Source organism: Microcaecilia unicolor, unplaced genomic scaffold (genome assembly GCF_901765095.1).
Source record: "Microcaecilia unicolor unplaced genomic scaffold, aMicUni1.1, whole genome shotgun sequence".
In the NCBI taxonomy this organism is placed as follows: domain Eukaryota; kingdom Metazoa; phylum Chordata; class Amphibia; order Gymnophiona; family Siphonopidae; genus Microcaecilia; species Microcaecilia unicolor.
Window position 1 is genome coordinate 206,792 of NW_021963914.1, and position 27,235 is coordinate 234,026.

A 27,235-nucleotide genomic window follows, 5' to 3' on the forward strand; every position below is an offset into this window, starting at 1 on the left:
GTTTGGCAGTCCAAAGCAGAAGTAGCAAGCTACCAAACCTTGCTGGACAATCCTTTGCTGAGACTCTCCACAGCCCTATCCAGTCACAACATGAATCCTGTATGGTGCCGTCCAACCCAGACACAAACAATCACGAGTGAGATTGGTCCGGCCTGTAGGTTCTCAAGCATACAAAGCAAAAGTGGTAAAGAGAAACTTGTATGTGGGAAGCAAATGCCAATTCTGTAATCAAACCTCCCCGCCCTCGCCCCTAGAAAATAAATATAATATTTTTATAAACAATAAATAGATGAAATGGAATTTATCTTGTTCTGAAGTGTCAAAATGGAGCCCAGCAGGCAGTTTTCTCTCTATCCCACCACAGGGATATAGGCTTGTATTGAGAGAGAGTGCATAAACTGAGGGCAGACTGAGAGGGGTGGTGAGGCCTACAAAAACGCTCAGGAAATAACTCTACAGCAATTAGGCAGCAGCTGAAGGCAGCTCAATTTCATTCAGTTTGTGAAATGGAGCAGAGACTGTCACACAGCAGTACAGGACTGGACCAATAACTAACAAACTCATTATGTTACTGAATAGCGCCAGAATTTTTTCCCCTCTAAACAATTAAGATGAAGACAAACATCTGTCGCCATTGAGGTAACTACAACAGATCACTTAACGTACAGTGAATGGTTTCATCTATAAACCTCAATACCTTGCAGTAAAAAAAGACAACCTGATTTTTCTCAAATTAACCAGCACCAAATACTCCTGCACCCCCAGTGCTTTTCCCAATGAAAACAAAATGTGACAATCCTGAGTTGCTGACACAGATGAAAAGGCCTTTCTCTCAACCACCTTCTTTGCATCATTGCCACAGGTGAGCAGCTGGAGAGTGAAAGGTGGCTCAGTCCTCATCAGCTTCTCTCCTTCTATCAGTCAGCTACAGCAAAAAAAAAAAAAAAAAAAGACAAGGGACTGAGGCGTGGTACTCCTGAGAAGAGCTAGATGTTTTATTGCAAAATTTCATGAATATGGTCAAGGCTACCACAGAGCAATACAGAAAACCAGACTGTGAATCACTGACAGGCCACTGCTCAAAGGATCATGGTAGAATCAAATTCTACCATGAACCTAGCGCAGAATAATGAGCATGCAAATAAATTCCATGTTAAAACTGCGGTATTAATGAGTCTGCACTAATTTTCCTGTCCGTGCCTGAACACGGATTGGCTCAGGCACTGCCAGGAAAGTTAACATCTTGGGGTGGGGTGGGGGAGCATGCTACAGTGTCCTTTACACCAACCCTATTAATACATTTTTTTTAACCTGGCCCATCCTATCCTATGCCGCTCCCCCCCCCCCCTTCAGCATCAGCCCCTTTAAAAAAAAATCTTTGGTGGTCCGATGAACCCCTGCCTCCCCCCCGTTCCATCTTTGAAAAAGCCCTGGTGGTCCAATGGGACTCCAGACCAGGACCCCTCCCCCAAGTCCACTCTGATGAGCAACTGCCCCCAAAACCCCTCCATACATAATATGAGGCAGGATGGAGGAGAGAGGGATGCCTCCTCCCTCCTGCTCTGGGGGCATGTCATCAAAATAGCAGTGCAGCACCCAGTACATCCTGGGACACCCCTTCTCTCAACCAACCCTTCTACTGTTGCCCCACACAGGCATAATTTTTTCTGGCACTAAATGCACCTTATTTTCTTACAAATTCCAGGAGGTACTAAATGATTGCACTTAAATACAGTCTGCGCTAATGGTTTCAGTGTCCACACTGAAACTATTACAGTATTGTGCGGCACACTAACCCTGGTCTTTAGCACCAGCTTTAGGTTTTGAGCATCGGCCCATCAGGTGGCCATGCTGGTTTTTGTTGGGGTTTTTTTTTTTAACACGTAAAAGGCCCTGTGAATTGTGTCTATTTCTTGCAGGGGCTGTCTGTTCAGCACTGCAGTACTACAGATAGTGCTATGGAAATAATAAAATATGAGAAATCAAAATATTTTTCAAAAGTTAAATTTTTTGAGAAAAATATTCATGTACATCTTATACAAATACCTATATGGGAAACTTTTCCAGTTTAAAATTATCTAAATACCCCAAATTTATGCAGTAAACATTCAAACTATCAGCATTTCATTTACAGGGAGCTCTTCAGCCCCTCCCCTGTTCCTAGGAGCACAGGGGCTAGGGTCATGGTGTCCTCTGCATCACTCGGAGTCCAGCAAGAAGTGTCTGAACTCTGAATGTAGACAGATCAGATCGCCACCAAACTGAATACTAATGAACTACAGCAGGGCCTGAAGAGGTGCTGAGAGAGAGGACTTGCTGAGGGGAAGAAAATTTTACTGGTGAATATCTTACCTGCTAGGAAATTGTATTCAAGCTTGAGGTTAAAATTAAAACAACCACCACAATAAAATATTTAATTATTCTGCTTATTTAGGGGCCCTTTTACTAAGCCATGTAGGCGCCTACATGCGCCCAAAGCGCGCCAATTCAAAACTACCGCCTGGCTACCGTGTAGCCAAGGCGGTAATTTCATTTTTTTACAAGCATCCAGTACAAGCGCTGGAAAATATATTTTATTTTCTGGTATGCAGCACTATCCGGGTGGTATTTGGCATTGTACACACACTGACGATTACCGCCCAGCTAGCATGCAAGAACTTACTGCTAAATGAATGAGTGGCGGTAAGGTCTCAGGCCCAAAATGGACATGCGCGAATTTTCATTTTGCCGCATGTCCATTTCCGGCCCAAAAAAAGGCCTTTTTTGCAGATGCACTGAAAAACGGACCTGCACGCGTCCAATACTACTACTACTACTACTATTTAGCATTTCTATAGCGCTACAAGGGGTTCGCAGCGCTGCACAAAAATAGAAGAAAGATAGTCCCTGCTCAAAGAGCTTACAATCTAATAGACAAAAAATAAAGTAAGCAAATCAAATCAACTAATGTGTACAGGAAGGAGGAGAGGAGGGTAGGTGGAGGCAAAACTACAGTGTAGTAAATTTAAAACAAATCGGAGAAACATTTTCTTCACCCAACGCAATACACGCACCTACACCAGCGCAGACCACTTTTTGGCGCACCTTAGTAAAAGGACCCCTTAGCAAAGTTAGCTTTTACAATAGTGTAAGCCTTTAAAGTCTGTCACAGTTTCACATAAAAACTGTTCTAGAGTCTAGTTTAGTTATTTTAGAGCTTAGCATAACATCAGTTTAGAGCACAGATAACCAGTTGAAGGAAGCCTCTAGTTTAATTCCTTCCCTTCTACCAAGCCCAAGGCTGATCTTTGATTTATAGGCTTTTCAGCCAGTTTGGAGGAGGACATTACAGATTGAGCTAGTTATTTTAGGAAAGGTTTTTTGTTTTTTTTCAAATTTTCATAGCCTTTGGCTAACTGTTGCTTTATTTGTTCCAGCTTTAGTAGAGAGGACTTAGATTCTTTGCTTGCATGCGATTTTCTCTTCTTACCTCCTTTGCAAAAAGAGAAGGTTTCACACACCTCTGTAGGTTTAAAAGAAGCAGTAATCCTCAGAACAGCTGAGAAAAGGGTAGGACTTTTTCTGTTTTCCCTTTTCATTCAATGGGTGCAAAACCTTCTGCAACTGAAGTATGGCTGGGAAACATGTTACCAAAGCTGTTACTTGTGCCTATTTCTTGCAGCTACACAGCCCCCACCATGTACAAGCAAAAAGAATCTGGAGCATTTCACTACTAGGCACCAGTGTATTAAAGAGAGAAACATTAGTGACTGAACTGTGACATCACAATAATATGACCCATCTGTGATGTCATCGACCAGGAAGATGCTCTCCACAGTTGTCAGCTGGTTTAACCCTCTGCTGTCTTTTGATCTATAATTTCTGTCAGCACCAAACCAGAGGATCTTTGCTGCATAAATGATTTAGAGATGGGATTAACTAGCGAGGTAATTAAATTTGCTGATGACACAAAGTTATTTAAAGTCTGTAATTTTTCACAATCCTGTCACAAGTTAACAAAGGACCTTACGAGACTGGGAGGCTAGATGGCAGATGACGTTTAATGTGAGCAAGTGCAAGGTGATGCATGTGGGAAAAAAGAACCCAAATTATAGCTACGTCATGCAAGGCTCCACGTTAGGAGTTACGGACCAAGAAAGAGATCTGGGTGTCGTCGTTGATAATACACTGAAACCTTCTGCGGCTAGGAAAGCAAATAGAATGTTGGGTATTATTAGGAACAATATGGAAAACAGGTGTGAGGATGTTATAATGCCGTTGTATCGCTCCATGGTGCGACCGCACCTTGAGTATTGTGTTCAATTCTGGTCACCGCATCTCAAGAAAGATATAGTAGAATTGGAAAAGGTGCAGCGAAGGGCAACTAAAATGATAGCGGGGATGGGACGACTTCCCTATGAAGAAAGACTAAGGAGGCTACGGCTTTTCAGCTTGGAGAAGAGACGGCTGAGGGGAGACATGATAGAAGTATATAAAATAATGAGTGGAGTGGAACAGGTGGATGTGAAGCGTCTGTTCACACTTTCCAAAAATACTAGGACTAGGGGGCATGCAATGAAACTACAGTGTAGTAAATTTAAAACAAATCGGAGAAGCGTTTTCTTCAGCCAACGCATAATTAAACTCTGGAATTCGTTGCCAGAGAATGTGGTGAAGGCCATTAGCTTGGAAGAGTTTAAAAAGGGGTTAGACGGTTTCCTAAAGGACAAGTCCATAAACCACTACTGAATGGACTTGGGAAAAATCCACAATTCCAGGAATAACATGTATAGAATGTTTGTATGTTTGGGAAGCTTGCCAGGTGCCCTTGGCCTGGATTGGCCGCTGTCGTGGACAGGATGCTGGGCTCGATGGACCCTTGGTCTTTTCCCAGTGTGGCATGTACATACAAGCTTGAGGTTAAAGGGAGTCTGAGGTATACCATGAGAGCCGCTGAAGTCAGAGCATATACCACCCCTACATCCAGTGGTGTGCTGGAGCCGGCTCGCACGAGCCCCTTGTTAAATTTTATTGATTTTTACGAGCCGGTTGTTGGAGTCAGGCAGCAAGCACACAATTATCTGTTTTTTTTTTTCTCCTCCTCTCTCCCTCCTCCCCAAGCCCCCACCCTCCCATAGGCTCCCAGCATACCTCCTCATGTCGTCCCTTAGGATCATCATCTCCCCCCCCCCCCCCCCCCCCCCCCACCACTGCCTGACCAACCCGGAGCCTTTTCTCTGCTGGATCCCACCCACAGGCAGTTGCATCAGCGGGGCTGTACACTCACTGGCAAAGACAGGCACTGGGTGGATCAGGCAGCGTCTTGTGTTACCACTACAGCTGCAGGAACAAGTAATGTTTAAACAATGGCCAGAGGGAATGGAAGCTGAGAGGTAGGATTCACAGAGGAGCAGCAGGAGGGAGATTATGCTGGGTTTGAATGAAGACAGCATGAAGTAAAAAAAAAAAAAAAAAAAGTTGAAGCTATTTAAGTTAGTCTGTTTCCCCTTCCCGTGCAGGCTGTCCTCGCCGTTAAACTGAAAACAAAATCAAGCAAACTTGAGCTGCTGCATGTAGGTTGTCGTTATTTATTGTTGGTAGCATTTTAATTCAATCTCTCTTATATTTTCAAACATGCCAGCTTTGGCAGCATACAGATGTACACAGAGGTCAGAGGAAGTATAGTAATGGAATAACTTTTCATAGATAGAGTAGTAATTTGTTATCAATCATATTCAGTGTGTCATTTAGAGGGGCTGGTTATAGGGACACCCTAGCATGTATTATATTTGTGCAGAGATCTTTTTTCTCCTGGTAAAGGGCCATTAAAACAGATGTCATATTATAAGGATCAGGTTTCTATCTAACTATTTATTTAGTTACTTATTTATGACCCTGCAAAGATTTTTTTTCTCCTGGTAATGGGCTTCTAAAACAGGCATCATGTTATGGGAATCAGGTTCTCAATGTTCAGAGTTTCTGTCAATTTATTTACTTATTTATGGCATTTTATCCCACGTTAAACTTGAATTAGATTGGAACTTGGAAGCATTTAAAAATAAAAATAATTTCCCGGGGAGAGAAATGCGCGTGACCCCTCCCCCCCTGGCTCTCTCCCTGGGTATAGCCAGCTCTGCAATTTGGGGGGGGGGGGGCGCAGAGGTAGATGGGGTGGGGGGCGCAGAGTTGGACCAGGGAGAGAGCCTGTTAAAAATTTACCAGCACACCACTGCCTACATCCCTTATAACTTAATATGAACCCTATCATCAATTGTCATATTGGACAGACCAAGAGTCAAGGGATGAGTTCAGTTACCCACAGTCCTCTTAGAGTTGGATCCATGCCACCCTACAATGCTCTAGTACATTACCACGCTGACACATCATGGGAAGAAAGCTATGCTGAGACTGGTTATCTGGAAACCAGAACAATGCAGCCCAGTCCTCCCCCCCATCACCACAGCTGGCCATATAATAGGATAAAGAATATCACAGATCAAAGTCACTGCACCTTCATACTGATCAACATCAAAAAACAATCTACAGTGAAAAGTGACAGACATTTTCCCTGCTTTTTCATAATCAGTGGCAGGCCAACAATAATATCTGCACACCATATACATGTAATCGGCAAAACCACCCCAAAAGATTTTTTTTCTATTTTTTTTGTATAATTTTATATATCTTTAAAAATCAACTCCAGGAAAAATTAATGAAGTTCAATTCTGTATATAAAGGTGGACTTATCTCTTTTTGTCCAGTTGTGTGCGAGGTGGTATATTTCAGCTTATAACAGAAAGAGCGTATGATCCCAACGGTCCCGTTTTGCACTGCTTCTTCAGGGAACCACACCACAAAATCTTGAACTTTGTAAAGTGCTGGACAGTACACTTCCTACTGCCCCACTCACTGCCACTGATTGATGAGACATTTTCCCCGCTTTTTCAAATAATAGGATAGGACAGGCCCTGGTGGGGAGTCACCTGGCTTCATGCCCTCTTGTATAGTTAGGGAAAGGGATCGTACCAGTCTTAACACAAAACATACTAAAAATATCAAAAAGATTCTCTTGATTTTTTTCCAATGGATAAAAGACAGCAAGCTCTGCCAGCTTTGGGAGGGGGGGTGGAGATGTTATCCATGTGGGTTACTGTTAGGATGTGTTATTTTACTGTTAACCCCAGTTATTAGTAAGTAGGTCTCATTGCATAAAATGGGACTTGTGGTAAAATAACACAACTTAAATGGTAGCTCATGTTGCTAAATATGTCCCTAAAATTTGCTACTATTGCAGAGATATTCATACTGCCATTCCCCCAGACAAGAAAGATACTGACCATGTATGAGATTGAGCTGGATCGTGTCTTCTCAGGCACTATATGCTTCTTAGAGATTGCCACAAAGTCTGATAGCACAGAACTCCACTTTGTTTTTGTGCCACACCACAACACAATGCAAGACAGAATAAGACCCAAGACCACTGCAAAAGAAAGGAGCTTTTTTTGTCAAGTTTCACAGTATAGCAGAGAATGTACCACACCAAAAACTGCAATCTTATCGATCTGGTATAAAAGTTTATCACCCCTCTGCAAACAATCTAGCTTTCTCTATGAGCAATACAGCAGTTGGAAGCCTGCTAGACCTGGCTGTTCCAGCGACTCAGCAGCCACATGACCTAGTTCAAGTCCCAGCTCAGATCTTACATGTCCTGGGTGTACCAGGCATGGGAATACTGTGGAGGCACAGGGGGAGGGAGGGGCAAGTGGAGGTCATTGGTTGAACAGAAACACCTAGTGACCAGATTTGAGCTTCACAGCTCCAGGACCACAGAGCAAGTCCTAGGGCATGGACCCCAATCAACAACTTTCACTCTAATGACCAGGCATAAACCTGGAGAAAAAGTACCTGAAGTGCATGGAGCTGCAGTCCAACAGCAGTCGGTAGCATGTGTGATGGAAACTTACCAACCCTCCCCCCCCCCCCCCCCCCCAAAAAAAAAAAAGGCAGCCCATGTCTCCCTTCCTACCTAGGCTGAAAAAGATCAGAGCCAGCTTCAAGGTCACGGAGGAGAACAACAACTTACAACCCAATAAAGTCAGAAGTAAAAAGTGCTGCTGTTCAAAGAACAGAGTAGCTTTGACCCAGGATTTCTATAGAAAGGAGACATACACTATCAGGCTTATATTTTTACAAAATCACTAGCAGTTTGGCGATTCAAGCTAAAGGCTGAGAAACAAAGAAAGGAGTGGGTCAAATGCATCCCACCCACCCCTTAAACTCTTTTGCCTCAGGTATCCACTTAAATTGTAAACTCTTTCGGGCAGTGTTCTAATGTACTGAATGCTGATAATGCTGTAAGCTGCTTTGAGCATCAAAGGCAGACAAGAAATTTCATGATATAACGCATTCCTCAGCAGATCCTGCTGCCAAGCTATTGCTGCTCAAATCAGAACATGGCTCCCTGGTTTTCAATCATTACTCAGCCCTGTAAGACCTTGGATCTGAGGTGAACTAAGAAATGGCGACTTGTGGACTGTCGAAAGAAAAGGAGAAGGAGCCTCACAAGTGTGAGCAAGCAAGCAAAAAAAAGTGAGGCCTGAAAAGAGACATCCAAGGAGACAGGCTCTTAAAACAATCACATTTATTCCAAAATGGTCAACACTGATGCTGGTGCAACGGAAAACATGACTCGACTTGGGCTGTGTTCTAATAATGCTGCCTGTGCCAGGAGTCTATATATAACTCTTCTTAGTTTAGGGGCTCATTTTCAAAACAGAAAAATGTCAAAAAAAAAAAGCAGTAGATGGATTTTTTTTTCTCAAAACATCCAAATTGCAATTTTTGAAATCCATCTTTAAGACGCTTTTCTATGCAGTTCATCTGCAGTGCATCCAAATCACAAGGGAGCGTGCTGGGGGTGAGATCTGGGTGTTCCCAAAACTTGGACGTTTTTCTGCCATAATGGAACAAAGCAAAAACATCCAGAGCTAAAAGTTAGATGTTTTGGTCTAGACCTGTTTCAGTCACGACTAAGTCACAAAAAGGTGCCCTAAATGACCACTGGAGGATTAAGCCAAACAGAGACAGTAACCAGCATACATAAAAAGTACACAAACAAAAAAAGCAACACTGGGCCTTCAAGACTGAGACAACAGGAGTGTTTTATTAGTGAACGACCCGACACGGGCCATGTTTCGGCGTGAAACAACGCCTGCCTCAGGGGTCAGGGTTTGAGCATAAATTATGTGAAGTGTTTAGGTATCCAAGTCCTCTGAGATTAAACGGAGAGAAACTTCAGAGCCAAGAAAGCCTGTCACACCGGACGGTAGTGATTCAAAAGAAACCACCTTTGCAAAAACAGGAGACTAAAAGGTGGTTTCTATAATTAAGTACATTGTATTTACACAAGCGCTAAGAATCAATTCATTCTAGTACACCAACACTGTGTAAAGAAAAAAAAAACACTATTCTAGCACAGCAACACTGTGTAAAAATTAAATTATGAACTTACCGCGGCACAGTGACGACCGCTATTTCAACATTCAACTCGTAGCAAAAAATGCAACCAACGTGGCGCATGCTCTCATCTAAAGGCTCAATTCACACCCTTATTTTGATTGACATGCTGTGTCACCAACAGCTTAAAAAAGTGAATCATCTAAAAAAAAAAAAAAAAAAAACTTTTGCTCAAAATACTCCAAAAAACGTTGGTAAGTCAGATTTTTATTTGTTTTTATCAACCAAAGTTGGTACTTAAAGCCAACTAATGTCTTAAGCTCTGTAAGCCAAAAACACACAAAACAACATGAGGAAAAAAAAAGTCTCAAAAGCAATCTATGGGTGTAAAATCAAATGCCTAGAAAATATTCATTAAACTAGCCATAATGAATGTGTTAACTGTTATGCTTTTCTTAAGAGGGTTATATGTACACAAAAAAGTATTTCCATATACTTTAAAAAAATTATATATAAACTGAGGAAGCTGCATGATTAAGTCACATTTCCCATTGCACCAGTATCAGTGTTGACCATTTGGAATAAATGTGATTGTTATAAGAACCTGTCTTCTTAGATGCTTCTTCAGACCTCACTCTTTTTTGCTTGCCTTGAGCATTGTAACATACTGAATTCTCTTGATCATAGAGTGCTATGATTGAAAATTGTTCTCCTTGAGCAAAGGTCGCTAGAATAGTGTGGTTGGGGGGGGGGGGGGGGGAGAAAATTTACCAATGCCTCCTCTCCTGCAGAACTTCCCTTCAGCTTCAGCATCTATGATCAGGCCTCCAGCATTCAACCTTCTATCCCCATATTCAGGAAGGATGGCTATCTAGAACCCCCAAACCCAAGGAAATGAACTAGGCCAATAAAGTGTGGGGGAGGGGGGGGGAGAAAGTATAAAACCAAATGCAAGGGATTGTGGGGGGAAGAAAAAAAAAAAGCAAGAACAAACGAATATCACGATGTGACAGCCACAGGTGGGGCTCGTGACGGATGGCAGGTCCACACGAGACTCCTGTCAAGGTCCAAATACGCTGCAGACTAAATCTAAGTTACAGTGAAATCCTGTGAAGAGAGAAAACGTGTTCACATACCAAGTGCTGCCATCATCCAATGAACGTTTCTTTGGGTGTGGGAAACATTCTCATCTTCACAGGCAGTATGATTACCTGCAACAAACATTTGGATACTCGGTGAAGTCAGATGCTATACAAGTTTAACAGTCACTGACATGGGCACTGTCTCTCTCAGTACCCTGGTTTGTTTCTCTCTCTCAAGGTCCTTTCACTAAGCTGCGGGAAAGAGGGCCCTGCGGAAGCGGTAGGAGCCATTTCTTGCTGCATGCCAGGGCCCTTTTTACCGCAGCTGGTAAAACGCCCCCCCCCCCACCCCAAACAAAATGGCCATGCTGTAAGATAACTCTTATCGTGTGGCCATGCGGCGGGTAACTGGGCAGCGCACTAAGGAAAAAATTAATTCCTGTAGAGCTGGAAATGGCGCACGCTCCAGCTGAACTACCACCAGTGGCTGCATTGGGCCAGCAATAGTTCCGTTTTTGTGCGCGGTAAGCCCGCGTTGGGCTTACTGCCGCTTTGTAAAAGACCCCCCCCCCCCCCCCATCAATGTCCTGGCCTGCCTGTCTTCGCTTCCCAAAGGCAGAACTCTAGATTTCCAACCCCCAACCTTTGCTCATCTTCCCTCTCCCCCCACTACCACATTTCATTTTAAATGCTATACTGCAAATCATTAAAAAATGCCTAAGCAGTTTACAATCTAAATAAAATTAAGGGAAAAAGGTGGACGTAGAAATATAAGGAGGCCTAAGGTGCAATTTCCTATTTATAAGAGGATAGGGAACTAGGTGCATTCACTCTATCGCTCCCCAGTACCTCTCCACTCTTGTCTCTCCCTACACCCCCCCTCGGGTACTCTGTTCTGAGGATAAATCTCTCTTGGCTGTCCCCTTCTCCTCTACTGCTAATTCCAGACTCCGTTCCTTTTATCTCACTGCACCTCATGCCTGGAATAGACTTCCCGAGCTTGTACGTCTAGCCCCGTCTTTGGCCGTTTTCAAATCCAGGCTAAAAGCCCACCTCTTTAACGCTGCTTTTGACTCCTAACCACTACTTACTTGCCCTGTACCCTTTTATCCCCACCTCTTTAATTCCCTTACCTCTTAGTTGTTCTGTTTGTCTGTCCTATTTAGATTGTGAGCTCTTTGAGCAGGGACTGTCTTTTCATGTATGGTGTACAGCGCTGCGTATGCCTTGCAGTGCTATAGAAGTGATAAGTAGTAGTAGTAGTAGTAGTAGGTTGGAAATAAAACTAGATAAACTAAGACACAAAAGGAAGGTAGGTTGTGTAAAAACTTGAGGACATATGAAGTGAAGTCACATTGGGACAAGGCCAGGCACAGTTGTTGGGTACTATCATTAATCTGAATATTTAGCAGTTGGAAAGGCCTGTCTGAATAAAAAAACATTTTTTTTAACATTACTCAAAATTTACTTTATGAGAGTTCTTCCATTTAAAAAAAATGTTAAAAGAATTATATAACATTGGGGCTGTCACACTAAAGAAAACGGTTCTGGCCAGATGAGTGTGTATGTGTAAAATGAGTTGAGATACGAGTCAATTCTGATGTACAGATCGGAGGGTTCTTGAAAGTACATAAGGTTTAAGAATACTGAACAAAGATGGCATCCTACAGTGAAATAACTGATGGGTAAGAGTCACTCGGTACCCTTTGGGTGGTCCATCTCCAACCACTCAGCACCTCTGGGCTCCCTCTTTCTACACCCTAGGCTGCCCTGCTCTTACTCATTTGATACCCTTTCATAAACAGAGCACCCTAAAATCTCCCCCCAAGCCCTGCCCACCTTCTCAATACCTCTCAGCATCCTTGGCTGGCCCTTCAGGTGCTGCCTCTTACCAGCTGCCACTTCCTCTCCCACTGAGGGAGACTCTGTAGAATCAGTGTCAGACAGATTACAATCTGCCTCATCTTCTTCATTGTCACAGTCTGCATGCCCATCACATTTCCAAGATTCGGGGATACACCGTCCTGAAGCACACTGGAACTCCGAGGCATTACAGAGGAGGAACTGCTGGGGCTGGCAGAGCTCAGATGATTCATCTGATCCATCTGGACAGTCCTCCTTCCCATCACAAGTGGAATTTGTGGGCAGACAGAAGCCCGAGGGCAGGCACTGAAATTCCTGGGACTTGCAGCTGGAGGATGGGCAGTGACTTTCATCGCTGGCATCTTTGCAGTCATCTCTTCCATCGCAGACCTGCTTTTGAGGTATACACTGCAGGTTGCTGCAGCGGAATTGTTTAGAAGTACATGTGGCATTCCCTAAACACAGCCCAAAGACATAGAAGTATCACAAAACTACCTCTCAACATTACATCAATAAACAGAATAAAACATACCTACTATTATGTTAACCAAAGATATAATGAATCATAAAAATAAAAAAAAGTTACAGAAATAAAATAATAGAGACCACAAAATTAGATTAGAAAAAAAAAACCTCAACTGCAGTAAAATTAACATGTAAATAACTATGGGCTCAATATTCAATGGAACTGAAAAATTACAATGGATTGTCCCAGTGCTTTCCAAATAAGCGTCAGGACAGTCTAGGGGTGGAGGGGGTTGAACAGACACTTATCCAGATGTTAGCGATTTTACAGATCAGCACCTACATAAAGTCAGGACAGCAAAAAAGCTTTCCCAACTTTATCTGGGTATCAGTCCGGATACTGCCGGTGGTCACTGTATACCTGGATATTCAGTTCTGGTATCTGGGTATGGGCTGGCACTGAATATCCAGGCACTGAATGGCCAGCATCTATAAAAACAGACTGCCACAAGATGAATATCGGGGGAGGGAGTTTTATATCCAGGTATAAAGAACTCATGGTGGCCAGCATCTATAAAAACAAACAAGACTGCCACAAGATGAATATCGGAGGAGGGAGTTTTTTGGGTTTTTTTTTAAGGGAGAGATCAGGTCAGACTCACACCATGCAAAGTAAATGAGGACTAGCTCTATAAGGATTTCCATTAAGGCACTACAGGGGACAGGTAACTCCATGAGCAGTCCGAAAGGTGCCTAGTTTAATAGCACTTCAACTCCACATCTGTTCCAGCCAAATTACGCTGTTCTGGGGCAGGGGACCGGCAGAGCCGACAGGCAAACGCCTACTCTGTGCACCCTCATGCTGCCTGCACCCAGGGCGGACCGCCCCCATTGCCACGCCCTTGGTACGCTACTGATGCGCACATCATCCCGGTGTACCCCAGAGTTCTTTATTGTCACCTATGCTTTTTAATTGGTATCTTGTTGCTTTGGCAGAATTTATTTATTTAGATTTTGCTCACACCTTTTTCAGTAGTAGCTCAAGGTGAGTTACATTCAGGTACTCTGGATATTTCTCTGTCCCAGGAGGGCTCACAATCTAAGTTTGTACCTGAGGCAATGGAGGGTTAAGTGACTTGGGTGCTAGCAAGGTTTTCCTCGGAGTGTGTATGTTTGAGAGAGTATGTTTGAGAGAGTGAGTGAGTGAGAGAGAGAGAGAATGTGCGAGTGTGTGTATGACAGAGAGAGAGTGAGACTGCTGGGTGCAAGTGTGTCTCCTCTGTCCCCCCTCCAGCCACCCAGCGATTCTCCTCTGTCCCCTGCCCCCCACCGATGCTCTTCTCTCCCTTGCCCCCCCCCCTCCAGCTTGTGTTTGTATTACAATTATTATTTTTTAATTATTTCTCACTTTTTACATACTGCAAATTGATCCCAAACAATCGACTAAGTAGTTCACAACAAATTAAAATAGAACTTCTGTGCCAAGAGTGGTGGAGAGAAGAGAGAACATAAGAGTTGCCATACTGAGTCAGGCCAATGGTCCATCTAGCCCAGTATCCTGTTTTCCAAACAGTGGCCAAGTCAGGTCACAAATACCTGGCAGAAACCCAATTAGCAGCAACATTCCATGCTTCCAATACCGAGGCAAGCAGTTGCTTCCCCATGTCTATCTCAATAGCAGATTATGGACTTTTCCTCCTGGAATTTTGTTCAAACCTTTTTATAAGCCTAGATATGCTAACCGCTGTTTCTACATCCTCCAGCAAAGAGGATGTAGACCTTAACTATTCGTTGAGTGAAAAAATATTTCCTCCTATTTGTTTTAAAATTATTTCCATGTAACTTCCTTGAGTGTCTTCTAATCTTTGTACTTTTGGAATGAGTAAAAAAAAAATCGATTTACTTCTACTCATTCTACACCACTTAGGATTTTGCAGACCTCAAATCATATCTCCCCTCATCCATCTCTTTTCCAAGCTGAAGAGCCTGAACCTCTTTAGAATTCCTCATACAAGAGCAGTTCCAAGGAAGATGAGAGGAGGGGAGAGTTAGGCGGAAACAGAGGCAAAAGAAATAGGAAAAAAGTTGAGTTTTAAGAAGAGACTTAAATGACTGCAAAGGCATAGCAATTCTAAAAGAGGGAAGAGATTTCCAAAATTTAGGGGCAAAAATAATTGAATGCAGTGTCACAGGAGAGTGAAAGGTGAAAAGCAAAGGACGCCAGAATACAGAGAAGGATTATCAAAGGAGGAACGAAGATGTCATGACGGGGAATAAGGGACCAGTAATTTGTGTAGGTAAGCAAGGGCGTTGGGAAACAACCTTTAAAAGACAAGCATGAGCAGTATATAGTGGATACAGGGAGCCAATGTTTGAGACATTGCCCATCTTCAAATCCTTACTCAAAGCCCATCTCTTCAATGTCGCCTTCAGCACCTAACCACCATACCTCTATTCAGGAAATCTAGACTGCCCAACTTGACATTTCGTCCTTTAGATTGTAAGCTCCTTTGAGCAGGGACTGTCCTTCTTTGTTAAACTGTACAGCACTGCGTAACTCTAGTAGCGCTCTAGAAATGTTAAGTAGTAGTAGTAGGGTGACCTGATCGAATTGGTGTACTTTGTGAATAAGTTTAACGGCTGAAGATTGAACCAGTTGGAAACACTTCAATGAATGTCATTTCAATGGGAAGTCCAGCACACAAGGAGTTACAGTAATCAAGACGAGTGATAACCAAAGCGAGAAAAAGAATGAATAGACTGAGGGGAGAAGGAGCGAACAGATCAGATGTGGTGTAAGGCAAAAAGGAGGATCTCACAACATTGTCAATTTGTGTTTTGAAAAGTGGAGTTCTGAGTTGAAAGTGAGTGTCCAGAATTTTAATGTCACTGAACAAGAAATTGTTGTTGTCTAAAGTAGGAGCAATAGGCATAGGGGAATGTGGGCTGATAAAGGCAATAGCTTCACACTTAGACCAACTGAGAAAGTTACCATGGTCCATAAATGTTAGCCACATAGAGCCTGCTATGTTGGGAATATGTGGGATACAAATGTTCTAAAATAAATAAATAAATCCAGGATAAAACAGCAGTAAGACAAGAGTTCAGAATGGTAGGAGGAGAGGAGGGATCTGACACACTGAAGAGAATCTGAATGTCATCTGCATAACAGAAAGATTGACAGCCTTGTTCCTGAATAATAGTCGGTCAAGGGGCTAGAAAAATGTTGAACAAGGTGGGGGAAAGGATGAAGCCCTGGGAGACGCTGGAAAGAACCGGGAAGGTGACAAAGCAAAAGCCAGAGTGAGTTGAAAAGAACAGTCAGAGAGATAGCTTTCAAACTCTCGGTATTAAGTGGTGTATCAAGAAATTCAATCCAATCCAGAAGAGGTGCAATTTTAGAAAGAGGCCTCTTCTCTGCAGAAAACAGTTATGCAGAAAAAGCTCTACAAAACTACTTCACATGTTTTAAATGAATCAAGGCCAGTGTAAATTAGGAAACCATTCTACAGATGGGCTCTGCTCAAAAACAACTATCCAAACCAAAAAATACTGAATGTGTGTTAATCGGTTGAAATCTTTTCACTGAAAAACCTAGGTACACAATACCAAGTACGTGGTCAGGTTTCCAAGTTTACTTATCATTTGATATACCACACCATCAGTAACTCCTAGACAGTTTACAAATTAAAAATATTAGTGATGACAGATGTCTATTTCTGGGCTCTACAGTTCCCCACAAAGTCCAGCCATCAGGCCTCTTGTGGCCGAGCTCAACTCAGCCTGCAAACGATTTCTCAAAACATATATACTTTTCATGGCATTTTTGAGAAGATGGCTCAGCACGCAAGTCAAGTGGTAAATTATTCCACTACTAACTACACTAAATACAGATGAACAAACGTTTTCAAAAACAGATTTGGTGGAAGGAAGGAAAAATAAAAGTATCAGTGGCTGAGATAAGAAGGATACATAAAAGAACATAAAGTAGTCATACTGGGTAAGACCAATGGTCCATCTAGCCTAGTATCCTGTTTCCAACAGTGGCCAATTCAGGTCACAAGTACTTAGCAAAAACCCAAATAGTGGCAACAATCCATGCTACCAATCCCAGGACAAGCAGTTACTTCCCCATGTCTGTCTCAATAGCAGACTATGGACTGTTCCTCCAGGAACTTGTTCAAACCTTTTTTAAACCCAGATACGCTAACCGCTTTTACTATATCCTCTGGCAAAGAGTTCCAGAGCTTAACTATTCAATGACTGAAAAAATATTTCCTCCTATTTGTTTTAAAAGTATGTCCACGTAACTTCCTTGAGTGTTCCTTAGTCTTTGTACTCGCTCCAAAAGTAAAAATCAATTTACTTCTACTCATTCTACACCACTGAGGACTTTGTAGACCTCAATCTTATCTCCCCTCATCCGTCTCTTTTCTAAGCTGAAGATCCCTAACCTCTTTAACCTTTCCTCATATGAGAGGAGTTCCATCCCCTTTATCATTTTGGTTGCTCTTCTTTGAAACTTTTCTAATTCCGCTATAACCTGGATGGTGAACCTGAATTTTTAATTGTATTCACAAAAGTTAGATCTCGAAGGGAATCCTCACTGAAAAGGGGATAATATGATCCCACTGTGTAGCACCTATCATTTTGACTGTGGTGTTCTCGATGCACTGTAAGCATTTGATCTCGACAATGAACTCAATGAAATTACTACAAATAGGAAGAAATATATTTTCATTGAAAGAATAGTTAAGCTGTAGAACTCATTGCCGGAGGATGTGATAACAGCAGTTTGCTTATCTGGGTTTAAAAAAAGGTTTGGACAAGTTCCTGGAGGAAAAATGTCTAGTCTGCTGTTCAGACATGGGGGAAGCCACTGCTTGCCCTGGGATTGGTAGCATGGAATATTGCTATTAATTGGATTTCTGCCAGGTACTTGTGACTTGGATTGGCCACTGTTGGAAACAGGATACTGGGCTAGATGAACCATTGGTCTGAACCAGTATAGCTATTCTTATGTTCTTAATGTGAGGACCTGAGAGGAGGGCATTGGAATAGTCCAGCTGGCCTAACACTGGAAAACATAGCATTTTACGTAAAACATCACTATTAAAATAGGATTTAGCTGAATGAATCTGCAGCTTTCTACCAGAGAGGTCATATGTGCCCGAAAGATCAGTGTCACTACAACATACATCACTACGTATACTGTCAGTGTTATGCAAATATATTCATACCATGGTGGACATAGGTCTACGAACCTTTACCACATAATTCTGGTAGCTCGTCAGATCCATCCCTACAATCTTCTTCCCTGTCACATTGCCACTCCATCTTAATGCACGCACCATCAGAACACAAGAACCCATGGCAGGCTGCTTCCCCTGTAACTGAGAAAGGAGTACAGTTAGGACAAATAAACCAAGAGCCTTATTTTAGAAAAAAAACGTGGAGATAGGAATTTAGACATCCAGATCAGGATGGAGAATTCTCACAATATTTTACAAGAGGTTCAGCTAAACGTACAACCTCTTGTAAAATAGATGCCATGACTGCATGTTGATGGCTACTTACGGACAACAGAAGCTGCACATAGGTAAAAACAAAATGTGCAACATCTCCCCCCCCCCCCCCCCCCCCCATGTGCACGAGAGCATCTTTTTAAAAATCACATTTTAAAATCACTAAAGCTACAGTTCAGGCTGACCAAAAAAAAAAAAAAAATGAGTAAAATGCCCTTATTTGGCAGCCTGACCCCTAGAGGTCACAGAGGTCATTTTGGAGCAGGAGTGCGTAGGAATCACTTCAACTCCCTCTAGATGCCAGGGACCCTGGTAAGGCTGGGGATGGGGGAACTGGCCAAGGATACCAGCAGCTCATGTATGCCTTTGGGCAAATGTAAATGAAGATGACATCTAGTGTTTTTGATCTACAGTGGGGGAAATAAGTATTTGATCCCTTGCTGATTTTGTAAGTTTGCCCACTGACAAAGACATGAGCAGCCCATAATTGAAGGGTAGGTTATTGGTAACAGTGAGAGATAGCACATCACAAATTAAATCCGGAAAATCACATTGTGGAAAGTATATGAATTTATTTGCATTCTGCAGAGGGAAATAAGTATTTGATCCCTCTGGCAAACAAGACCTAATACTTGGTGGCAAAACCCTTGTTGGCAAGCACAGCGGTCAGACGTCTTCTGTAGTTGATGATGAGGTTTGCACGCATGTCAGGAGGAATTTTGGTCCACTCCTCTTTGCAGATCATCTCTAAATCATTAAGAGTTCTGGGCTGTCGCTTGGCAACTCGCAGCTTCAGCTCCCTCCATAAGTTTTCAATGGGATTAAGGTCTGGTGACTGGCTAGGCCACTCCATGACCCTAATGTGCTTCTTCCTGAGCCACTCCTTTGTTGCCTTGGCTGTATGTTTTGGGTCATTGTCGTGCTGGAAGACCCAGCCACGACCCATTTTTAAGGCCCTGGCGGAGGGAAGGAGGTTGTCACTCAGAATTGTACGGTACATGGCCCCATCCATTCTCCCATTGATGCGGTGAAGTAGTCCTGTGCCCTTAGCAGAGAAACACCCCCAAAACATAACATTTCCACCTCCATGCTTGACAGTGGGGACGGTGTTCTTTGGGTCATAGGCAGCATTTCTCTTCCTCCAAACACGGCGAGTTGAGTTCATGCCAAAGAGCTCAATTTTTGTCTCATCTGACCACAGCACCTTCTCCCAATCACTCTCGGCATCATCCAGGTGTTCACTGGCAAACTTCAGACGGGCCGTCACATGTGCCTTCCGGAGCAGGGGGACCTTGCGGGCACTGCAGGATTGCAATCCGTTATGTCGTAATGTGTTACCAATGGTTTTCGTGGTGACAGTGGTCCCAGCTGCCTTGAGATCATTGACAAGTTCCCCCCTTGTAGTTGTAGGCTGATTTCTAACCTTCCTCATGATCAAGAATACCCCACGAGGTGAGATTTTGCGTGGAGCCCCAGATCTTTGTCGATTGACAGTCATTTTGTACTTCTTCCATTTTCTTACTATGGCACCAACAGTTGTCTCCTTCTCGCCCAGCGTCTTACTGATGGTTTTGTAGCCCATTCCAGCCTTGTGCAGGTGTATGATCTTGTCCCTGACATCCTTAGACAGCTCCTTGCTCTTGGCCATTTTGTAGAGGTTAGAGTCTGACTGATTCACTGAGTCTGTGGACAGGTGTCTTTCATACAGGTGACCATTGCCGACAGCTGTCTGTCATGCAGGTAACGAGTTGATTTGGAGCATCTACCTGGTCTGTAGGGGCCAGATCTCTTACTGGTTGGTGGGGGATCAAATACTTATTTCCCTCTGCAGAATGCAAATAAATTCATATACTTTCCACAATGTGATTTTCCGGATTTAATTTGTGATGTGCTATCTCTCACTGTTACCAATAACCTACCCTTCAATTATGGGCTGCTCATGTCTTTGTCAGTGGGCAAACTTACAAAATCAGCAAGGGATCAAATACTTATTTCCCCCACTGTATGTGAATTGAGATGGGGAATCCATGTAGATGTGCTTTAAAAAAAAAAAAAAAAACTCCCTCTCCCTGTCCCCATCATGCCTCCTGGCAATGTAAACATGGTGAGCACCACCAGCTGTAAATAGCCCAGTGGCATAGGGGCCCACCAAAAATTGGTTCTTCCTTAGCATGGCTGGTGGGGGGGGGGTGGGGGATCTCCATCCTCACCAGCCAATGACATCCTCCCTGCCGGAACACTTGCAAACCAGGCAGCCGGTGGCAGTGAAAAACATCCAAATCGCAATTTTTGAAACTCAGATTTGAGATGTTTCTCTGCAGTGTATTCAAAACACGATGGGGTGTGTTGGGGGCGGGATCTAGATGTTCGCAGAATGCAAAGCAAAAAGTGCCCAGAGCTAAAAAAGTTATACATTTTGGTCTAGACCTGCTTCAATTATGACTAAGTCATGAAAATGTACTCTAAATGACCAGATGACCACTGGAGGGACTGAAGCATGACCCCCGCCCCCCCTTAATATAAACCCTAGTGGTCATAAAGCAACCCTCCTACCCCCTCCAAAGATTTGGAAAAAAAAAGCAGCAGAATATACCAGCTTCTATGTCAGTTTCAGATGTTATGGCTGGTTTTATTGGAGCGGCAAGTAGGTCCCTGGAGTAGCCTAGTGGTCGGTGCAGTGGATTTCACTACATACTGCAGAGAAGAGGACCCAGGCCCATATTCCACTCCAACTGGTACATTTGTGGTGTAAAGTGTGAGCCCTCAAAAACCTACCAAAAAAACCTAGTGTACCAACATATAGGTGACACCTGCAGGCATAAGGGCTATTGGAGTGGTATACAGTTGGGAACAGTAAATTTTTGGCGAGTTTTTGAGGGCTCACCATACAGTATAAGGGGGTAACGTTTGGATGTGTACCTGGGACTTTTTAATGTGAAGTCCACTACAGTGCCCCCTAGGGTGCCCCACTGTTCTGCTGGGATGTCTGTGTGACCAGTTTACTAAGAATGCCACCCCCCCCCCCCCCCAATACATCCCAATGGCTTTCTGTACATTTTTCCCTTGGATAGGTTTTTCTTTTCCCAAAATGGTACTAAAAGATAAGACGTACTGAGCACAAAAATATCTAGCAAATGGCCATATTTGAAACAAAAAGTTGGACTTTTCTGGTTTGAAAACGGCCATGTTTGCTACTGGATTTTTGGATGTTTTTCACAAAACATCCAAGATCGGATTTAGATGTCATCTCGAATGTGCATTTAAAAACTACTCTTTATTACAATTGGTGGCACTAACAGAGGCAAGAGTTGTAACTATCTCCAAGTGCTGACAGTATGAAGGTCCAAAAAACAAAGTGAAAAATGTAACTGCATAATATTTATTAACTTTAAAAGCTAGCACGGGCAGCCAAGCCTTACTACAGTGTAAGCAGTCATTCTGTATATCCTTAATACAACTCCCATTGCACCATTTCTCCCTCAGTGTAAATTTCTGACAGATTTATCCTACATTAAGAGAATTACACTGCCCCTATTAAAATGTAGCACTTTTCTGGGTGATATTGAATTAAAGCTGAAAACTGGCTGCTTCATGTCTGGATAGCTTACGGCATTCGATTTCATCGCTGCCATCTGCGCAGTCCTCATCACCGTCACACTGCCAGAACGCAGGAATACAACCTCCAGCTCTGCATGTATATTGCATCGACAGACAGGACGTCACAGGCAATCCTATTCAGAAAACAAACAGAACCGATTTTTAAAAAATGTTTATCCAGTGATTCCCAAACCTAACCTGGGCGATCCCCAGCTACTCAGGTTTTCAGAATATCCACAATGAATATTCATGAGATCAATCTGCATACACATCTATCTCATGCATAATCAAGAACAGAGAAATATTTTTTCCACACAGAGGGTGACAGAAGCTAGGGACAAGTCCAGAGGCTCAAGATCAGCTGTATTTCAGTAGATAGGGAAAATGGAATCTGTATAGGCCTTGTAATTAACAGCAAAAGGAGGCTGCAATCTGCCAATAAGTAAACCAGTAGAACAGAAGAAAGCAGATGCACTGAGGTGGAGAAAAGTGTTTATCAAAGACCAGACATGGCCACATTTCACCAAAAAGGCTGCGCTAGGGGTTCATAAGAACACTATTCAGGGGTAAAAAGGTGCTTCCCCCTGAGATAGTAAAAATACATCCAAGACTGCAAATAGTAGCTCCTGGATCACACAGAGCAGCAAAACATGCTGAAAAGCTGCTGTCCACTAGGCTCCCCTAAAGGAAGCTTGTTTATCTTTGTGCCTGAAACCTCGAGGGTTGACTCTTGCGGCTACTTTTTTCCTCAAATATCCTTGTAAATATTTAATTACCTCGAATGGAAAGGCATTTATTTGTTTGAGAAACAACACAGAGGATTTTCTTAAAGATCATGGGAAATAAGTAGATTTTTCACAAGGAGTCAATAAGGAAGGAAGCTCATTTACCCTCCTGTTTTGCCGTGCACTAATACCTACACAGCCCATTCACTTTGAATGGACTGTGTCAGCATTACCACATAGCTTAGTAAACAGGGGTGGGTTAATTAGGTATTTAATACTGATTTGTTATCATGTGTAGGTTCTTCTCCCTTGATGTGGGCTTGACGATCAATATTAGTTTTTGATTTCTATTTTGTTTCATGTGTGAAAAGTCCTTATCTTGTTTCATGTGTTGAAATGTAATAATTAAAGTCTGAGCACATTAGTCTTCCAATACTACTACTACTACTACTATTTAACATTTCTAGAGCGCTACAAAGTGTACGCAGCGCTGTACAAACACAGAAGAAAGACAGTCCCTGCTCAAAGAGCTTACAATCTAATAGACAAAAAGTAAAGCATTTAAATTTAAAATATTGCCAATACTGGCAATGTCTCTTCAGTTCTCAGTGGTAGCTTCAGGCCTCACCTGGGGTGAATAAAAGATTGCTTCTTTCATACGGTCTGTCCTCTTTCTGTTTTCCATATTCGATCTTCTGGACTGTTCGCCTTGTTGCTTCCTTAGTCTTATTTGCAGTACTGCAAGACTAGTGTGCACAAGGAAGCTCCTCCCCTGCACAGTTTCAACTCAGCCCTAACCTTTCTCCTACAACTGTTGTACCAGGAATATAAAGTTTTATATTTTATAGCATTTATATCCCACATTTTCCCACCCACGGATAGGCCCAATGTGGCTTACAATAATTTACAAAAGCATACATGAAATCTTCAAACAAACAGTCAACGGCATTGTAGGGAAAGGAACAAGAGAGTAATAGCAGAGGTGGGAGAATAGGGATAGAAAATAGAATTCAATGGGTAGCGGTGCGGGTCAAGAGCGCAAGCCTTTCCAAATAAGTAGGTCTTAAGGTATCCTTTGAAGGTCGGATGATCAGGGATAACTTTCACGAATCTAGGTAGGCCATTCCACAGTTGTGCGCTAATATAGGAGAAGGTGGTGGGTAAGTGGTTTTATACTTGAGGCCACTGTAGATTGGGTAATGCAGATTTAGGTACAAACAAGCTTGTCTGTGAGAGTTTCGAGGTGGTAAGCTGACAAGGGCGTCACCATAGAGAATTTTATGCACCAAAGTACAAATTTTAAATGTTATTCGGTCCTTAACAGGGAGCCAGTGCAGTTTCTCACGCAGTGGCCTTGAGCTTTCAAACCTCGATTTACCATAAACGAGCCTAGCAGCTGTGTTCTGGGCAGTCTGTAATTTTTTCAGGAGCATGTCTTTGCACCCTGCATATATTCCATTACAGTAATCTAGGAATGGCCAAACCTGGCATGGAACAGGCGTGACAGCAGGTTCTCCAACATCATCTCTCATTATGAAGCTCAGGTGTAGAAGAAAGGTTACAATCAAAATTGGCTTTTGATCATCAAGTATCTCAGGTTATTAAAAAAAGGCTTTTACTGGCTTCATCATTCTATCAGTCAAGATTTGGATTTTCCTACGCTCCAGACCCTTATTCACGCTTTTGTCATTTCTCGAATTGACTACAGTAAATTTATCTACTATGGAACCTCTTCCTACCTCTTTCGTCGTATTCAAACTCTCCATGCTGCGAGATTTTTATGTAAAACAAAGCAGTGGGACCACGTCACCCCCCCCATCCCCCCCATTCATTTGTCTTCACTGGTTACCTGTTCACTTTAGACGTTAGTTCAAGGTTCTGTGCCATTCATCTCAGCTCGCCATCTTATCTTTCCTCTATTATAATTCCCTATACACCATCCTGTTTGTTAAGTTATCTTGATTCACACCACTTGGGTTCTCCCTTCTCCAAAACTCGCCCATAATGAGTCCACCTACAGTTCTGCTTTTTTTCTTTTTAGCACCCCTGTGGAATAAATGTACTTCCATATCTTAGGTTGGAACTATCCTTCTCTAAATGTAAGCCCTCCTCAAAGCACATTTTTTTAAATTAGCTTTTGGTATTCCGTTAACTTTGAGTCTTCCTAAAGTCTTTTTTTTTTTTTTGGGGGGGGGGGGGGTACCAATGGATCTGCATTGTCTCAATGACTAGGGCGAGAAATGAAGATAGTGTATTGTGGGTGATTATGTTGTGTTGTATGACTGGTCTTTACTCTGTCCTATTTATTTGGCATTCTTTTCTAAGTATTTTATGATTTTATTTGCAAGCCGCTATGACCTGTTTTCAGTAATGGCAGGATATGAAGAATTTAAAACAAACATCTGTTGAGGAATGCCTACCTTAGTGATCTCAGGGCAGACTTCCATTAATAGACACAGTGCCTAGTACAGCTGTACCAAATAGCATATTTTACTATTCGTCCAAACACGAATAATGGTTTTTAACATAAATAATAAAAGAAGCAATGTGAAATCAGAGATCGTTTATTTCAATAGGATTCCTTACAGTACAGCCCCAGATTATTCATATTCAAACTTAAACCACTATTTGGCCAAATACAAGTAATGGATTTGGGGCACAATCAAATATGAATATTCAGTACAGCCCTAGTGCCTAGAGCCCAAGAAAATGTTTGAATTTTTTTTTAATCAGAAAGATTAAAAATGAAGAGCTTATTTTCATGCCTTGCCTCTCAGTCTCAAAAATATACAAGAGTATAAATACATAAAATTAAAAAAAAAAAAAAAAAGTATAAATACATAAAATACAAATCAAGTACAAATAAAATATACATCCAACTCAAACTAAGAGCTCAGCCATCTAGTAAATGCCACCAAGGGAGGGGCCCTCGAAGGCAAAAGTGCCTAGGGTCCACAAAAGTCATAATGCAACCCTGAGTGACCTCATCTCCAAAACTGCTTCTGAGTTTTTTCCTCCATCTTGTGCCAGCAAGAATTAACTACACAGTGGGACTCATTTTCAAAGCACTTACAAAGTACCATAGGCCTATGGCCCATAGGTTCTATGGAACTTTGTAAGTGTAAGTGCTTTGAAAATATGCCTCATTGTGTAAAGAAGGAAAAAGGCCTTCTCCATGAGGGCTACTGATCCTATTCAGTGACCACATTTGTTAATATCCTGCAGTCATTAAAAATGACAATGAAATATTTTAATTATCCTGACTGTAAAACAGATCTTACTAAACAAAAAAAAAAATTACACTACCCTTCCTTCCATTCAGGCCATACATGTCTATTATTAGATTTGGCCCACACCTTTTATAAATCAAGTTACATTCAGATACAATTTAAGTTTGTTCCTGAAGCAATGGAGTGTTAAGTTACTGGCCCAAGATCACAAGGCGCAGTAATGGGATTTGAATCTCAGCCTGCTGCTCTAATCATTACGCTGCTCCTCCAATATCCCCAAGCAGGGGCAACGATACACCTTTTTTGGAGGGACCAAATAACCCAGTTTCCAGCCCAACCTCAAGCTCTCTAGTTTGCCCTAGGTTGGGCAAAATATCGGTGGGGCATTGGCCAATTTCATTACACTGCCTACACAAAATGCAAAAATAAAAAATACTTAGATCATGAAAATGTGTCAGAAATATACAGAAGCTATTCAACTTAATATATCATTCCCTTCACAGGGAACTGAGTGTCAACCACAACTACTACCTAACTGGCACCTATCATCAGCCCATTTCAACCAGAGAATGACCTCCAACCAGCAATCAGGGTTGCCAGGTGGAAAATTTTTTTCCCACCCAATCCCGCACAAGAAACAGCCCAAAACCCGCCCAAACACAAACCCCGCCCCTGACACCCCCACCCCCGCGTCATCACCCCGCCCCCGCCGTCATCAACCCCGCCCCCGCCGTCACCGGCCCCGCCCCCGCCGTCACCGGCCCCGCCTCCCCCGTCACCGGCCCCGCCTCCTCCATCACCGGCCCCACCTCCCACGTCATCGGCCCCGCCCAAAACGTCACTAACCCCGCCCCCCGCGGCTGAAAAAAAACCCCGCCCTGAAGCCCAAAAAACAGCCCAAAAAACCGCAACCCGCCGCGGGCAAAAATTTCCCGCGGCGGGTCGCGGAAAACCGCCCAATTGGGCGGTAAAACCGCCCACCTGGCAACACTGCCAGCAATGACAGAAAGGAGGCGTTGCTTAGACTGACCCATAAGCCAACCAATAAGCATCAAAGACAGGGTCCGCCTACATCTACCACATCACCAATCAGCAAACTTGCAAAGAACTTAGGGTGGCCAGAGCTCCACTCTACGCCAATAACAGTCACTGAAAGGCGTGCCGATGAGTCCACATGGCCACAATGAATTCTCTGAGCTCCGGCGATGGGAAGGAAGGACTCACACTTACCGGATACCCCGTGCTGCCAGAGAAGAGCCTGAAACAGGAGAGCCTCGAGGATCCAGCAACCATACAACGCATGCACCATCATG

General features: G+C 42.9%; 1 protein-coding gene across 2 annotated transcripts; it reads right to left on the bottom strand.

Annotated features, from left to right (window-relative positions):
• Positions 1 to 483: 483 nt before the first annotated feature.
• LOC115459709 (very low-density lipoprotein receptor-like) lies at positions 484 to 27,235 on the bottom strand. Of its 2 annotated transcripts, none has more exons than XM_030189511.1 (7): positions 27,153 to 27,235; positions 21,979 to 22,101; positions 18,110 to 18,232; positions 12,410 to 12,835; positions 10,572 to 10,646; positions 7,317 to 7,459; positions 484 to 925 (listed from the first exon to the last, which is right to left on the bottom strand). In XM_030189511.1, the coding sequence occupies exons 1-7, from the start codon at positions 27,232 to 27,234 to the stop codon at positions 890 to 892; spliced, it is 1,008 nt and encodes a 335-aa protein (XP_030045371.1). In that variant the 5' UTR covers position 27,235; the 3' UTR covers positions 484 to 889. The 2 variants fall into 2 exon arrangements, with proteins under 2 accessions (XP_030045371.1, XP_030045370.1); XM_030189510.1 differs by having other exon boundaries at positions 18,110 to 18,238.